The 16,336-nt window shown below is 52.4% G+C and overlaps 2 protein-coding genes across 3 annotated transcripts in view; one reads left to right on the top strand and one right to left on the bottom strand.

Annotated features, from left to right (window-relative positions):
• POLR2F (RNA polymerase II, I and III subunit F) overlaps positions 1-8,500 on the top strand; it is an 11,196-nt gene extending 2,696 nt beyond the window's left edge. For both annotated transcript variants that reach the window (XM_017508962.2, XM_017508961.2), the window contains exons 2-5: positions 337-406; positions 849-979; positions 7,796-7,867; positions 8,324-8,500. In XM_017508962.2, the coding sequence (XP_017364451.1) occupies positions 337-406; positions 849-979; positions 7,796-7,867; positions 8,324-8,414 (364 nt within the window). In that variant the 3' untranslated portion in view covers positions 8,415-8,500. The remainder of the gene's footprint in view (positions 1-336; positions 407-848; positions 980-7,795; positions 7,868-8,323) is intronic.
• A 2,497-nt stretch (positions 8,501-10,997) lies between these two features.
• Positions 10,998-16,336, bottom strand: part of SOX10 (SRY-box transcription factor 10) — a 13,825-nt gene continuing 8,486 nt past the window's right edge. The window contains exon 4 of the mRNA XM_017508957.2: positions 10,998-14,520. Within this exon, the coding sequence (XP_017364446.1) occupies positions 13,817-14,520 (704 nt within the window). The 3' untranslated portion in view covers positions 10,998-13,816. The remainder of the gene's footprint in view (positions 14,521-16,336) is intronic.

Raw genomic sequence — 16,336 nt, forward strand, 5'->3', positions numbered from 1 at the left:
GACAGGTTCTTGTTCTGTCACCCAGGCTTTAGTGCAGTGGTACGATCTTGGGTCACTGCAACCTCCGCCTCCTGGGTTCAAACAATTCTTGTGCCTCAGCCTCCTGAGTAGCTGGTATTACAGGCATGTGCCACCATGCACAGCTAATTTTTCTATTCTTAGTAGAGATGGGGTTTCATCATGTTGGCTAGGCTGGTCTCGAGCTCCTGGCCTCAAGTGATCCACCCACTTCCATCTCCCAAAGTACCAGGATTACAGGTGTGAGCCACCATGGTCAGCCCCTCTTTGTTTCTGGTAAGTGATGCTCTAACTAACTGATTTATTCTTCCTGTACAGTTTCGATGGTGACGACTTTGATGACGTGGAAGAGGATGAAGGGCTAGATGACTTGGAGAATGCTGAAGAGGTCAGTATTCAGCCTCAGGCTCCCACCTCTGCAGCCCAAGCTGCCAAATAGTCTGGCAGGTTATGATTACCTGAATGTATCTGCCTTCTGTTTGTGGTCAGGGTCCCCCTACCCGCCGGCGTAAGCATTCCCAGTTAGAGTGAGCTGTGTTCCAGTCTTACACAGCAGAACAGCCCTGCGGGATGGGCCTGAAAGCTTTTGTCCATGTGGTCCACAGCCTATGGCTTCTGGGGCAGTTAGTTCACTGACAAGTTAAACAGCACCTTCCTGCCCAAGGTTATTGTAAGGGCTACATGAGGTATTAGGAAGCAGTCATCTGGTCCCCTGGCATGCAGTGACCATTAATGGTGGCAGTAGCGGTGATTATGATTGTTGTCATTATCACCATCCCTGTAACCCAAAAATGCCACCTGAGATTTTCTCTCTTTTTTGTCTTGTCCAGGAAGGCCAAGAGAATGTCGAAATCCTTCCTTCTGGGGAGCGACCACAGGCCAACCAGAAGCGAATCACTACACCATACATGACCAAGTACGAGCGAGCCCGCGTGCTGGGCACCCGAGCTCTCCAGATTGCGTGAGTGATTGCCCCTTCACTGTCCTCTCCATCCGTCAGACCATAGTGAGCTCCTGAGCCACTGATCTTGCCCCGCCCGGCACCTGAAAATAGACTCTCCACTCTCACATTCCAAAGGTGGTGCTGTCCCTGTGTACCAGGCATTGTGCTAGGCCCCTGCCCTCAGGGAGCTTGTGATCTAATAGGAGAACTAGGACGAGAACATCTGAGAAGTCAAGTAACAGTATGGGAGAAAAATGATACAGAAACCAGAACTAGATGGTTGCCTGTCAGATTAGTGAAGCAGAAAAAGGGTGAAGTCAGAGCCAATGTGTACCAGTGATTTTTTTTTTTTTTTGAGATAGAGTCTCGCTGAGTCACCCAGACTGGAGTGCAGTGGCACAATCTCAGCTTACTGCAACCTCTGCCTCCCAGGTTCAAGTGATTCTCATGCCTCAGCCTCCCAGGTAGCTGGGATTGCAGGCATATGTCACCATGCCTAACTGTTGTGTTTTTAGTAGAGACAGGGTCTTGGCATGTTGCTTTGGCTAGTCTCGAACTCCCAGCTTCAAGTGATCTGCCTGCCTCTGCCTCCCAAAGTGCTGGGATTACAGGTGAGAGCCACTGGGCCTGGCCATGGTGGTTCTTTTGTTTTATTTTCCTAGCCGAGGTCTCACTCTGTTGCTCGTATTGGAGCACAGTAGCCTGATCATAGCTCATTGCAGCCTCAATCTCCTGGGCTCAAGCGACTTTCTTGACTCAGCCTCCCAAGTAGCTTCAAGCTGGGACTGCAGATGTGTGCCACTCTGCCTGGCTTTGTATTTTGTTGTAGAGATGGGGGTCTCGCTGTGTTGCCCAGGCTGGTCTTGAACTCAGCCTCCCAAAGTGCTGGAGCTGAGATTACAAGCATGAGCAACCACTCCTGGCTTTTAAGGTGGTTCTTGATGTGTGGTAGACTGTGGCCAGCCCAGCAGACTGGTGGCACTCCAGCTTGAGAGCACACTGGAGAGATAAAAGCACAGAGTAGTGGTGGGGTTTCGGGGATTTGAGAATCAGCAAACTTTCTCTCCCATGGTTGGGAGAATAAAGATTCAGGACATAGAGTAGACAGGTGGAGATCCAAGTGTCCAGTGAGTGCAGCTGAGTTAGCCACAGGCAGTGCAGGCCTTCAGATGACTACTGAGGTTTGGGGCAGAGTAGAGAATAGACTGGAAGCCCCTTCCCCAGCAGATGGCTTTGAGAACGCAGGGACTTTCAAAGAGGCGGGGCCACAGATGCCTGCTTTCCCCCCCACCCAGGCTCACCTGTCAGAATAGTTATTCCTGCTTTCTTGTGAAGAGTAGGTGAGAGGACAGAGAGGGGTACTCTAATGGTACTCTGTGGGGAAGCGTGAGACTGAGGACAGGAGCTCCTCCCCCAGACTCCCTATAGGCTGGTATGGGAAATGGTGGGTGTCTGGAGAAGGCAGCGTAGTTCAAGTAGGGAATAGTGGAAATTAGTCTAGAAAGAAAAGCAGCTGGGTGTGGTGGCTCACACCTGTAATCCCAGCCCTTGGGGAGGCCTAGGCAGGAGGATTGCTTGAGCCCAGAAATTCAAGACCAGCCTGAACAACATGGTGAAACCCCATCTCTGCCAAAAATTCAAAGTTCTTAGTTGCTTTGCATTGGGTTAGAACAAGTTGTTTTAATTCACAGAAGTTTCTTATCATCCACCTTTTGAAGCCTGCTTCTGTTAATGGAACACACTCGTTCTCCATCAGGCCTTGTTCCGTTGCTGATGAGGAACTGTGATCCCCTGTAGAGGGAGAGGCGTTCTGATTTTGGGTATTCTCAGCCTTTTTAGGCTGTTTTCTTCCCTTCATTATAGATTTATCCACCTGTGATCTTTATAATTACTGTCTTTATAATTGGGTTTCTGAGTGGACGTCCAACTTGGTGATTCCCAGTGCTAAAATCTGAGCAACCCACTGCGCCGGCCAAAACAGTGGCGTTATGATTGATGGTGCTTTTCTGACTCTGCACCAAGAACCGCCGCACCAAGGCAGCGGCAAAACCGCCTCGCCGGCCACAAGAGTTGCGCTGGCGACCCGTGGGGCTCCTCCACCGGGAATCTCCTGGTGCGTGAGCAACAAAAATTCATCCGAAAGTGTGGTGTCCTCTTGTTCTCTGCGCTTTCAGTGGGAGCTACAATCCCAAGCTGCTAGTGATCAGCCATCTTGGATCTGTCTCCCAAAAACAAAAATACAAAAATTAGCTGAGTGTGGTGGTGTGCTCCTGTAGTCCTGGCTACTCAGAAGGCTGAGGTGGGAGGATCACCTAAGCCCAGGAAGTTGAGGCTGCAGTGAGCTGTGATTGCACCACTGCCCTCCAGCCTGAACGACAGTGAGACTCCATCTCAAAAAAAAAAAAGGAAAGCTAGGGCCAGATTTGTGGACTGTGTGTGCTCGCAGGGGCAGCAGTGCTGTCTGTACATCCCCTCCTTAGTGTGCAAGCAGCACTGGGCTGTTGTCTCCTCTAGTCCTGTGGAGGTAAAAATGACCATCATGTCTACCTCAATAAAGGGTTTTATGGGTGGGCAACATTGTTCTCATTCATTCCTCTTCTCTGCTCTTCTGAGTGGCATTAGAGCCACACCCAGTATATCTTTTGGTGCCACCAAGGTCAGGATCCTCTGGGCCTGCACCATCAATTATAGTAGCCACAAACTGTATGTGGCCATTTGCATTAAGTACAATTAAATAAAATGAGACATTCAATTTCTGTCTCACTAGCCACCCACAATTCTTTTTCTTTTATTATTTATTCATTTTATTTATTTATTTATTTATTTTTGAGATGGAGTCTCACCCTGTTGCCTAGGCTGGAGTGCAGTGGCGCGATCTTGGCTCACTGTATCCCCCGCCTCTCGGATTCAAGTGATTCTCCTAACCGAGCCTCCTGAGTAGTTGGGATTACAGGCGCCTGCCACCACACCTGGCTAATTTTTGTATTTTTAGTAGAGACGGGGTTTCACCATGTTGATTGGACTTTGGGAGGCTGAGGCGGGTGGATCACCTGAGGTCAGGAGTTTGAGACCATCCTGGCCCATGGCAAAACCCCATCTCTACTAAAAATACAAAAATTAGCCAGGGGTAGTTGCGAGCACCTATAATCCCAGCTACTCAACTCAGGAGGCTGAGGCAGGAGAATTGCTTGAACCTGGGAGGCGGAAGTTGCAGTGAGCCGAGGTCATGCCACTACTCTAGCCTGGGTAAGAGAGCAGACTCCATTTAAAAAAAAAAAAAACAAAATCGTAATCCCCAGTCCTCCAGGTGTTTTCTGGTGGGGGAGATAGACCTGTGCACAGACACTCACAACACAGGGCAGACACGATTGGTGCTTTATGAAAGATACAAAAAGGAGAGTTACTGCAGGGGTGACTGGGAAAGCTTGTGACGGGATTAGAATTCTAGTGGGGACAGGTAAAGAGAGTTGGCATTGTGGCTACTCCAGGTGCCAGAAACAGCCCAAGGACAGGTCCAGGTGGAGGCACGCAGGCGTGGATTTGTGGTGGGGGATCACAAGCAGCTTTGGGCATGATGCTGGAGAAGATGACACTAGTCCTGTGAGTGTCAAGTTCAGAAGATTGGAGTTCATTTGGTGGGCAGCGTGAAGCACTTAAAGGTTTTGAGGCCAACATCCAGGCTACTCATAAGTCTAAGTGTCCTGTTTTCCTTTTCTTTCTTTTTCTTTTTCTTTTTTTTTTTTTTTTTCGTGATGGAGTTTCACTCATGTTACCCAGGCTGGAGTGCAATGGCGTGATCTCGGCTCACCGCAACCTCCGCCTCCTGGGTTCAGGCAATTCTCCTGCCTCAGCCTCCTGAGTAGCTGGGATTACAGGCATGCACCACCATGCCCAGCTAATTTTTGTATTTTTAGTAGAGACGGGGTTTCACCATTTTGACCAGGATGGTCTCGATCTCTTGACCTCGTGATCCACCTGCCTCGGCCTCCCAAAGTGCTGGGATTACAGGCTTGAGCCACCGCGCCCGGCTTTTTTTTTCTTTTGAGACAAGTTTTGCTGTTGTTGCCCAGGCTGGAGTGCAATGATGTGATCTCGGCTCACTGCAGCCTCCGCCTCCTGGGTTCAAGCGATCCTCCAGCCTTGGCCTCCCAAGTAGCTGGGATTTGGTGCCTGCCACCACACCCGGGTGATTTTTTTGTATTTTTAATAGAGACGGGGTTTCACCATGTTGGTCAGACTGGTCTTGAACTCCTGACCTCAGGTAATCCACCTGCCTCGGCCTCCCAAAGTGCTTGGATTACAGGCAGGAGCCACTGCACCCGGCCAAGTGTCCTGTTTTTCTTGTGGAGCAGAGCTTGGTTCAGCTTATTTCAGTCGTTAGTGCTCCTTCCAGGTAAATGATATGACACCATCTGGTGGCTCCTTGCCTGCCGTAAGCTCTTGTACAGCCATAATGGGACTCTGCACTTGGTAGGTGCAGATGGAGTCTCACTCTGCCGCCCAGGCTGGCGTGCAGCAGTGCCTTCTCGGTTCACTGCAACCTCCACCTTCTGGTTCAAGAGATTCTTATGCCTCAGCCTCCCGAGTAGCTGGGACTACAGGTGCATGCCACCATACCTGGCTAATTTTTTGTATTTTTTTGTAGAGACGGGGTTTCACCATATTGGCCAGGCTGGTCTCGAACTCCTGTCCTGAAGTGATCCGCCTGCCTCAGCCTCCCAAAGTGCTGTGATTACAGGTGAGCCCCTGGACCTGGCCAGAACTGTTTCTTGGGTCGGTTTTGGATGGATTTTCAGTCTGGTTCATTAGCACCACCTGGTGGCTGATGGGATTTGTTACATCTACTTCTTAAGGGGACAGTTGATGTGTTGATTTGCAAAGGCAAGACAAATTACTTAAGGACACATTCTTCAACACTCCATGTGCATAATAGGTGCTGAATTAGTGAATGCCCTTGAATATTTTATTTTATTTTATTTTAGTTTTTTGAGATGGAGTCTTGCTCTGTTGCCAGGCTGGAGTGCGGTGGCGTGATCTTGGCTCACTGCGACTTCTGCTTCCTGTGTTCAGGCGATTCCCCTGCCTCAGCCTCCCGAGTAGCTGGGAGTACAGGCGTGCACCACCATGCCCAACTAATTTTTTGTATTTTAGTAGAGACCAGGTTGGTCAGGATGGTCTCGATCTCCTGACCTCATGATCTGCCCGCCTTAGTCTCCCAAAGTCCTGGGATTATCAGCGTGAGTCAGCATGCCTGGCTAAATTATTTATATTTTGAAAGAAAGCAGGCATATGCAGATCAGGAAAAGTATTTTGCCACATTCTTTAAAGCTTTATGTTTTTGGGAAAGTTTAAATACTTATTGAGAGAGGATACAGGGAAAGTTAAATACTTCATCTCTGACCTTGGGAAATTTTCAGCCCCTTGGGAGTAATATAAATTGAAATATTTACTAATAAAATCAGTAAGCTGGTAGCTCTCAGACTAGCTGGTTATCAGAACCATCTGGGCAGTTTTGCAAATGCAGGCTCTCAGGCCGTTTCACTAGAGATTCTATTCAGGGGGTCTGGAGAAGGACTCAGGAGCTGGTATTTTTTCTTAGCATGCTCCCCTGTTAATTCTGGATGTGTTAGTGTGAACCTGAGCTGGAATCATCAGGGGTAGCTTCCTAGAGGAGATGGGCCTAGAATTGGCATCCCTTGCTTGGTTATAGAGTCTCCACGGTGGGCCAAGCATTGTGCTGGGGGCTGGGCCTCTGTGTTGAATCGCATGTAGTTCTGGGCCACCAGGAGTTCATGGTCTGATGTGGAAAGCTTCCAAACAAGTGGTTACAGTTCAATGAGATTGGTGCCAAGAAAAGTATGTGCAAAATGAGTCGGGGTACCGAAGATTCAGCACAGGATTTCCAGGCTGGAGACATCCGAACCTCTCTCAGGCTTTTAGGGAGAGGAAGAGCTTGTAAGAGCACACAAAAGGGAAACAACATGGCACGTCTGGGGAACCATAAATAGTTTGGAATGGCTGGAATGTGGGTAAATATGGGAAAGTAGCAAGGGGCTGTGCTAGGAAGGCGAACAGGGGACAGACTGCACTCTGGCCTGATAGCCAAGGGGAGTCATGGCAGTGCTGTAAGCAGACAAGCCCCCTGACTCCCGGCTGCAGTGAAGGGTGGGGAGGGCTGGGCAGGAAGGGCAGGGCCTTTACTGAGGTGCTGCGGCTATAGAGAATGGAAATAGAATGGAAATGAGGCCCAGTGCGGTGGCTTCTGCCTTTCATCCCAGCACTGTGGGAGGCTGAGGCAGCCAGATTGTTTGAGACCAGCCTGGGCTACATGGTGAAACCTCATCTATACAAAAAATTAGCTGGGCGTGGTGGTGTGTGCCTGTAGTCCCAGCTGATTGGGAGGTGGTAGGAGAGCTGCTTGAGTCCGGGAGGTGGAGGTTGCAGGGAGCCAAGATCTCACCATTGCACTCCACCCTCGGCGATGGGAGTGCAACCTTGTCTCCAAAAAATAGAGAGAGAGAGTAGAAATTAAATGAGGTGCCGTGGGCACTGAAGCAAGGCTCTGGGGTTGGAGCAGTTAGAACGGCGTGCCTTTGCACATGGCGCCCTTCCCGCCAGGATACTCTGCTGTGGCCGCTGGGCTCAGGAGTCTTCGATAGGCCTCTGCCAGGGAGGATCCTGCACAGTGCCCCTACACACCACTCCCTACTCTGCCTGCCTACCCAGAAGGTGACCTTTCTAGGTGAGGACTCAGATGCCCTTCCACCCTCACTGCCTGCTGGGCCCTTCTCCCTGAGTTTATTGTCTCCCCAACACCTGTCCCTATCCCTCCAGGATGTGCGCCCCTGTGATGGTGGAGCTGGAGGGGGAGACTGATCCTCTGCTCATCGCCATGAAGGAACTCAAGTAAGTCAGTCAAATCGTGGTTCACTTCTCCAGAGCTCTGGGAGGCATCTGCTGGGCTCTCTGTTGCACCCTTTGCTCCCACTTCCCTGACTGGGAAGTTGATGCTTATTCCTACAGATCCTTAGGAACAGCTCACCAGGAGGTAGGAGGAAGAGAGAAGAGGAGGCAGGGAAAAGTGGAGGGCACTGATGAGAGGGGGCCCCTTCTGGCTGTTGGAATTTCCCTGTTCCTGCTGCAGGAGGCCTTACCAATATTCTGTCGCTCTTCCCCCTCTTGTCTGATATAAAAACTTTCTTTTTCTTGTAATTGCTTTCTGACAAAGTACCCTCATCAGTCCCAAGAGGCTGGCTGCTCCTAAGACTTCTCTTGCCTTGTGTTTCGCACACAACCTGTTCCTTCTGCGGCAGAGCTGGGGTCACCAGCCCTCATGTACTTGTGACTTCTCCCCTGCCACAGGGCCCGAAAGATCCCCATCATCATTCGCCGTTACCTGCCAGATGGGAGCTATGAAGACTGGGGGGTGGACGAGCTCATCATCACCGACTGAGCTGGAGTCATCTTCCTGCCCTTGCCCTGTGCCCAATTTTCAGTCTCATTTTATATGTGTAAATAATAAAATACTCAACCTTCCAACCCCCTTCCCCGCTGCTTATCTGCGATGTCACCACCTGTTGCTTCCCTGTGACTGCCCTGCTGCCTGGAGCATGCATCTATTCCAGTGGCCCTGTGACTGTCAGCTCCTTAAGAAGTACCAGGGGCCCTTAGCCCCTGTGGATCCCCCACATCCTTCCCTCCATCTCCCTGTCCCCAGAGCAAAGGCTGCTGCAGGGGAGACACCTCAGCTGCCTTCCTAGCAGACAGACGAGTCTTTGTGCCCAGGGAGCTGGTTGCCACGGAAACCCCCAATTTCCTTTCCAGTGGGGACTGGCTGCAGGGGCTTCTCCCTTCTCAGGAGTATCACAGAGCAGGTCTCATCAAGCCACCCATTGTTTCCTAAGGACCTGCTTCAGGCCTCTTATCGTGGGCTCGGATCCCCTTTCAGGAGCAGTGCCCCAGCAGGAAGCGTGGGGGTGTGCTGATCTCCCACCCTCCCCAGGCAGAGCCCTGCTGGGCAAGTCAGCAGCTGGAGCAAGGACAGAGCACCTGCCTGCCCCTGCCCCCACGACGCTGTCCCAACTCCTCCTCAGGACTCTGCCCACACACTGTCCTCTGTGGCCCACCTTTTTGTGTGCCACACCCATGCCCTCTTCCCACCCCCTGTAAGATGTCCTTTCCCTCCTGTGTGGGGCTGGTGATCCTCTGAGGCCTTGGGGGGGATGGTGCTGGGGTGGAGGTGCTCCTGGGTTCCAGGTGTTACATTAAGTCAGAGCTGGAGCTCCCCCTTCCTCTGCCTGAGGTTCTAATGGGTCCTCTTCCTTTCTCCATCCTGCTTACCCAGCCTGAGGTAAGATGAGTCACACAGGCTCCTCCCTCCTAGGGGTCGGGGGCGGGGCTATATTGACATGAACAGGGATAGAGGGAAAACTGGCTCCCTGAATATGCCAGCCTTGACTTCGATTCCACTGCCAGCTCTCCTTCCAAGAGGAGGAGCTGGGCTTCCCTAACCTCCACAGCAGGCAGGGCTCCAGGTCTCAACGCAGCCTGGGCCTGGGGTGGGGCGTGAGGAATGAGGGATGAGCTTCTGCACCGGTGGGAGGGTGTTTGCTGCCCTGGAGAAGGGTTAATTCAGGGAGCAGTGGACTTCACACCCCCATCCACCCTCCTCCAAGCCTGTGGAATCCTTTAATCAAGTTGGGTGCTGAAATTTCAGCTCTGAAATGCCGCCTTTGTGCTGGCATCCAGGCAGCCGCCCCAGAGTGCGGGGGTCACTTTCTCGGTCCCATTTCTCTAAATGGTCTCTTTGTTCCCTGCTGGGCTGCTCAGTATCAGATGTGATTAAAGGGAGATGGGGTTTGGGCTGGGGAGGAGGGGAGTGGGGGCTTAACCCTTAGGGGATAGGGTGCAAGGGAAATGGGACCGAAGGGGTGTTTTTCCTCCTGTCTCCCTCTTCCCATTCTCCTCTTTTGGGGGAGTCCCCTGCTATTCAGCTGGCTGGGCCTGGGTTTTGACTTCTCTTGAATAAAATATGACGAGCCACCACTATTGGTTTTGTTTTCTTAGGGTTTGGGCATAATCTCTTCAGTCATTTCCAGAAACACCTGACCCTTTTAACAAGTGGAGCTCCTGCCTTCCTGAGGCCTGCACACACTTGGAATTTTTGGTTTAAGGGATGCGCACCCAGGTCTTCTGACCTCTCTGAGGTCATTTCCCCTCCTCCCACATTCTCAGTGACTTCCCACTCAATCAGTCTCATCAGATTCGGGGTCTTGGGGATGGTAGTGTCCTCTTCTGGATGTGCCCTCTGCTCCCCACGGTGCCAGCTCCATATCCCTCATCCCACTTCGAGCAGGAGTAGTGAACAGATCGGAAGTGGGAAAATGTCCTGCCTTTCAATGAAGGGGAAAGGGTGGGTTGGAAAAATTATCAGCACATATAGGGTTAGTACTGATTGATCCATGAGAAAATCCTAGAATAGGTCACTCCATGTTTGAAAGCACTTATATAATAAAGAGGAGATGGGGTGCTAGCATAGGATATCTAAGAACCAATGTTGCCAAATAAAGTTTTTTCAACGGTTCCTGGTCCAGTAGGTTGAGGGAATGCCAGAGATCCAGGAATCTTGATCTTGACAAGGCATCGGCAGTCTCCATGCAACCGAGACAGAGAAGCATGTGCTTCATGATGGTGTAACTAGACAGTTTTAGAACTGATTAGACAGGCTCCTGAAGAGTGGAGATAATACAGCCAGGCGAGGTGGCTCACGCCTGTAATCCCAAGCACTTTGGGAGGCCGAGGTGGGTGAATCACAAGGTCAGGAAATCGAGACCATCCTGGCCAAGATGGTGAAACCCCATCTCTACTATAAAAAAATACAAAAAGCCCGGTGTGGTGGCATGCGCCTGTAGTCTCAGCTACTTGGGAGGCTGAGGCAGGGGAATTGCTTGAACCCGGGAGGCAGAGATTGTAGTAAGCCAAGATTGCACCACTGCAGTCCAGCCTGGTGACAGAGCAAGACTGTTTAAAAAAAAAAAAAAAAGCGGCGATAATGGAATTGAAGTGGAGACGGTGTTTAGTGCTGTACGCAGGTGTCCCTCTTCATTTCAGCCTTTATTAGTGACTTGAATGAGGCTATTCAAGTTTGCAGATACATAAAGCTCCAAAGGAGAGCTGGGTCCTAAAAGGTTTAATACAGGTGGGGAAATGGGTCAAATCCAACAAGGTGAGGTCTGTTAAATATCAGTGTAAAGTTCTGCTTTTGTCTACAACAAAACACCAAAACAGCATACGTACAATTTGGGTATGACTTTGCAATGGATATTGTCCAAAAGATCAGGGGGTTAGGTTACCATCCAGCTTCATGGGAACTAACAGTTTTGGGGAGGTTGCCTGAACAGCTTCCGCGAAGCAGATCCCAGATGGAGGGAGTTTGGCCTCCCTGGGGACTGGTCTGTTTTGGTGCCCTGCCTCTCTCCCTGGTCCTGACTAGGGGCTGGAGACCATGGATGGAAGGAAGGAAGCTAAGGATGCCCAGGCTGGAGCATGGGCAATGTGAAAGACACATTGCTCCAGATACAGAGCAGAAGTAGGATCTGCAAACCACAGGCAGGTGGAGGAGATGCTGGTTAAGAGTGCAAGCCTTGGAGTCAGAGCTGGGTTCAGATTCTGGCACCAGCACTTCTTAGCATCAACCTCGCAAAGCTTGTTTCCCCATTTGGAAGACTGAGATAACGATTGGACCTACTCCTTCATTGGCCTGAATGACATAAAACCCTTGGGAGCACTGAGTAAATGGCAGCTGGGTATAAGCCGTTATGATCTGGGTATGAGGAAGAACTTCAACCATCAGAGCTGTTCATCAGTAGAGCAAGATGGCAAAGAGATTCCCCCTGTCCTCGGAGTTGTGAGCTTGTGAGGTAGAGTGCTCCTGGCCTCTGGGTGCAGTCTGGACTTCTGCTGAGGAAAGAGCTCTTAGGGAGTAGGAGCTTAAGGAGTAGACTGCATGTCCGACATCCTTGGTCTGGACTTGGGCACGGGCAGCTGCTGTGAAGGTTTGGCTAGATCCTGGCGTGGGCTGCCGTGTGTGTGCTGGGGGAGGTGGAGGCGGCAAGTGGGCGGATGCAGCCACGCAGGGCCCCTCCACACACCCTGAAGGACAGGCCTGACTGCAGACAGCACGGTGTCATACCCAACCCACCTCCTCTTCAGTACCAGTCTCGAATTCTTTGCAAACTCCCCTCTGCTGGGTGCTGGTGAGCAGAGGGGCTGCTTGGAAGGCAGTGAGTTCCAGCTGAGCCAGTTAAGAATGAGTGGCCCTCTGCAGTGTGGGACACAGCTGGGCTGGGGAGAAGCTCCCATCTGAGGCTTCAGTCCCTGGGCTCAGATGGACCCCACTGGGATGCCAGCTGTCCTAACCCACTCCATTGTCCACATCTTCTTAGCGTGGGGAGAGAGAGAGAAAGGAGAGGGGAATGAAAGAGAGAGAGAGAGAGAGACAGAGAGAGAGAGAGAGGATGGGGAGGGGAAAGAGGGTGGAGTGGGGGGAGAGCGAGAGATCTTTGATGATCTGTCCTTTGCATTCTACTCCTAGCTACTTCCAGAAAGCGTCTGAGGAAGCACAGGTGCAGGGCTGAGATCAAGAGACAGGCCAGGTCAGGCTCACCAAGCAGGTAACCGGAACCTTTAATTTTATTATGTGGAATGCTTAATGCAGAGTTAATAGGGTCTAGAGTGGCTAGGAGAGGGGACTACTGAGATAAATAAAAGGAGACAGTAATGAGTTACATGTGAATGGGGGGGCTGCAGAACAGGAACATGGGGGCGGATGTAGCTACATACTTTATTCAAATACCACTGGGAGGCAAGGGGCAAGAGGCAAGGGCAGAAGGTACATGTCAGGAGTCTAGTGTCTTCAGCCTGCTGCCAGCAACCTGGGTGCTGGGCCCTGTGTCTCCTGCAGCCAAGGGTTTGGGCCTGAGCAGCTCTAACTCTCTGGGAAGCCAGGGAGTGGGGCTGACAGAGCAGGGGCTGTAGAGCCTAGTAAGGGAAGGGGGAGCTGGCGAGGAGCCCGGGGTGGGGGGAGGCTCTGTGAATTGTCTCTGATTCCTTTCCTGGAGCCCCTGCCTCCTCGCCTCCTGGGATGCGCCTCAAGGTCACAGAGGTTGTAGTGGAGGAGGACTGGGGGCTCTTTCTCGATTAGACAAAGAATGAGGTTATTGGCACAGAATTGGATCTGGGGGCCTCTGTGCCAACTCCTTCCTGCCTTCGGGAGGGGAGGGGGCATTGAAGGGATGAGAACTCCACTAAGTCCCTCGAACCTCCCACTCCCCATGATGCTCCTCAAAGCTACTCTCAGCCCCTGAGTAGGAGACACGGCCAGCTCCAGGCAGAGTCTCTGAGTGGCCTAGCTCTTAGGTACTGTGGCACTGGTGGCATGGGCATGTCAGACCCTCACTCTCCATGAGAGAGGAAACAGGAGTGCATAGGAGTGGTAAGGCCTCCGATGCCACCAACCCTGGTGCTTCCCCTCCCTGAGGCGGGTGAGCAGGTCCTTCCTCAGGTCCTGGGGTAGAGGGTCATTCCTGGGGGGAAGGTGCAGCCCCTCATCTTTCAGTGTGGGAGCAACAGTCAACCTCCTTCTCCTCTGCCCAGCCTGCTCGCCTGGGGCTTTGCTGCTGGAGCCTGGATGGGGCGGGTGGGTCATCAGGGCAGTGAGCCAGACAGAAAGCCACCCCCAGCTGTCAGCCTCTGCAGCCTCCTCCACTGCCACCGCCAGGCCTGAGGTGGGCGAGGAACAGGGCACACAGGCTGGGGGCAGGGGCTGGGCAGGGGGTGGTGGTAACAGGATCCCCTTTAGGGCCGGGACAGCGTCGTATATACTGGCTGCTCCCAGTGTGTGGGGCTGTGGGACTGGGGCCCTGAAGGGCTGGGGTCAGAGATGGCCGTGTAGAGGGGCCGCTGCGAGGGCCCCATATAGGAGAAGGCCGAGTAGAGGCCAGAGGCTTGGCTGGAGTGGCCATAATAGGGTCCTGAGGGCTGATGGTCAGAGTAGTCAAACTGGGGGCGGGAGATGGAGGGGAAGGCTGAGCCATAATGGGGCAGGCTGAGGGAGGTGTAGGCGATCTGTGAGGTGGATGGCTGGTCAGTGTAGTGCGGGGGCCCCTGGGGCCCCGCGGTCTCTGTCTTCACCTGGGCTTTGGCATCCACACCAGGTGGTGAGACCGTGGGCAGAGCCACACCTGGTGGCTTGGAGATCCAGGCGGAGTGTCCACTGGCCACAGCCAGGGCGCTGCCCAGGCCATAGCCGGCTGCTGAGTAGCTGCCCACGTGGCCTGGGTGCCCATTGGGCGGTAGGTACTGGTCCAACTCAGCCACATCAAAGGTCTCCATGTTGGACATTACCTCGTGGCTGATCTCACCGATGTCCACGTTGCCGAAGTCGATGTGAGGCTTCCCGCCCTCCCCCATGGAGCGCCCGTCCCGCTTGGGGTCTGCCTTGCCCGACTGCAGCTCTGTCTTTGGGGTGGTTGGAGGGGTCGGTGGGCCATGGCTCTGGCCTGGGTGGAAGGGAGACAGAGAGAGAGAGCAAGGGGGAAGCAGGTTAGAGCCAGGTGGGTGCACGTGAACTTTGATAGTTCACCTTCAGGCAGCAGGTGCCTCTGGGAAGCTGAGGTCTGATTGCTGCTCTGACCTTTTAAGTGTCACGTTTTCGCAGCATGAGTCAGTATTTGTTTAAATACTAGTCTTAGTAAATACTGGTCTCTAGTTGTTTATGAAATTCTCAAATCTTAGGGATGGGTCCTGCCTTCTCCCCTGTCACCCACGAGGGGAGGCCTGCCTCATTCTGAAAAACCTTTCCTGTGGAAAGTTCTTCCTCTCATCAGCTTCTCTGTTGCCCATGTGGTCTGGCCCGGCCTTTGCACTCTGCCAGCCCCGCTTCTGCGCCCCTGCCGACTGCCCTCTATGCTAAGCCTCACTTGCCCAGACTCCTGAGTGCTCTGTTTCACCTTTGCTGGTTGCCTGGGCCTGCCCCCTGTCCTGGCCTCGTGATGTGTCCTTTCCAGTCCTTCCCTCCTCCTGAGCCCGCCCTGCTGCCCAGCCCACTGGCAGGCCCTCGGCCCCGTCACACCCTGGTCTGTGTTGCCCTGTCATTCCTTGAGCTGCCTACCTCTGTGGGAGGGCACTTAGAAAACTGGTTCTTGTTCCTTTATATGTTCACTTTCCTTTTCACATATTAATTTGGCAAACTTTTAGGGAGCATTACAAAACACCAGGTACTGTGCCAGGTGCTGGGGATACACATGTAAATAAAATGGATCCCTGTCCCCAAAGCTCATAGTCTAGTCACAGATCCACATGCGCCCAGAGTTGGAAGTGCTGTGATGACTTCCAACTCTGGAAGGACCTGGGAGACAAGAGGAGTCTACCCGCTGCCCCAGGGATCTAGGGAAGGTCTCATCGGGAAAGGATGTCTGAGTGGGGCGGGGCCTTGAAGGGTGAGAAGTCTGTGTCCACAGTTTCATTCTGAGGTGGTTGTTCTGTACATAGTCCAGGGTCTCCTGATGTGTGTGTGTGTGTGTCCCTGGATCTCTGCAGGTGAACAGTATGTACATGTGTGTGGGAGAGAACGTGTCCATGGCCTTAAGAGACTCTGAGCTCCCCAAGGACAGGCCTGTGCCTCCTCCATCAGACCAGAGGCAGCGCCGATTCCTGCATTGGCCAGGGGCTCTGTACTTCAAGAGACCTGCCTAGGTTTCTGAATTCTGGTTCTGTGTCTGGACAACTCCCCTGTCTTCTCTTAACTAGTTTCCCTGTTAGTAAAATAGAGATTATACCAAGCAGCCTAGACATTGCCTCTTTCTGGAAGCCTCTTCCTTGACAAGAGTCGGGTGGGTAGCGGGGTGTTCTTGGAGACCTGACTGGATGGCATGATGGGCAGATTACTCCCCCAGAGGCCGTGCCACCTCTGGATGTCACACAAGCTTCTTGTACACTTGTTTCTTTCTATACTTTTTTTTTTTTTAAGAGATAGGCCAGGCACAGCAGCTCATGCCTGTAATCCCAGCACTTTGGGAGGCTGAGGTGGGTGGATCACTTAAGGTCAGAAATTTGAGACCAGCCTGGGTGAAACCCCGTCTCTACTAAAAATACAATAATTAGCCGGTGTGGTGGCTTGCACCTGTAATCCCAGCTACTGAGGAGGCTGAGGCATGAGAATTGCTTAAACCCAGGAGGCAGAGAGAGGTTGCAGTGGACCGAGATGGCACCACTGCACTGCAGCCTGGGCAACAGATCGAGACTCCGTCTCAAAAAAAGCTGGGCGCAGTGGCTTACACCTGTAATCTCAGCACTTTGGGAGGCCGAGGCTGGCAG

This window comes from Cebus imitator, unplaced genomic scaffold (assembly GCF_001604975.1).
Source record: "Cebus imitator isolate Cc_AM_T3 unplaced genomic scaffold, Cebus_imitator-1.0 Scaffold404, whole genome shotgun sequence".
Lineage (NCBI taxonomy): Eukaryota > Metazoa > Chordata > Mammalia > Primates > Cebidae > Cebus > Cebus imitator.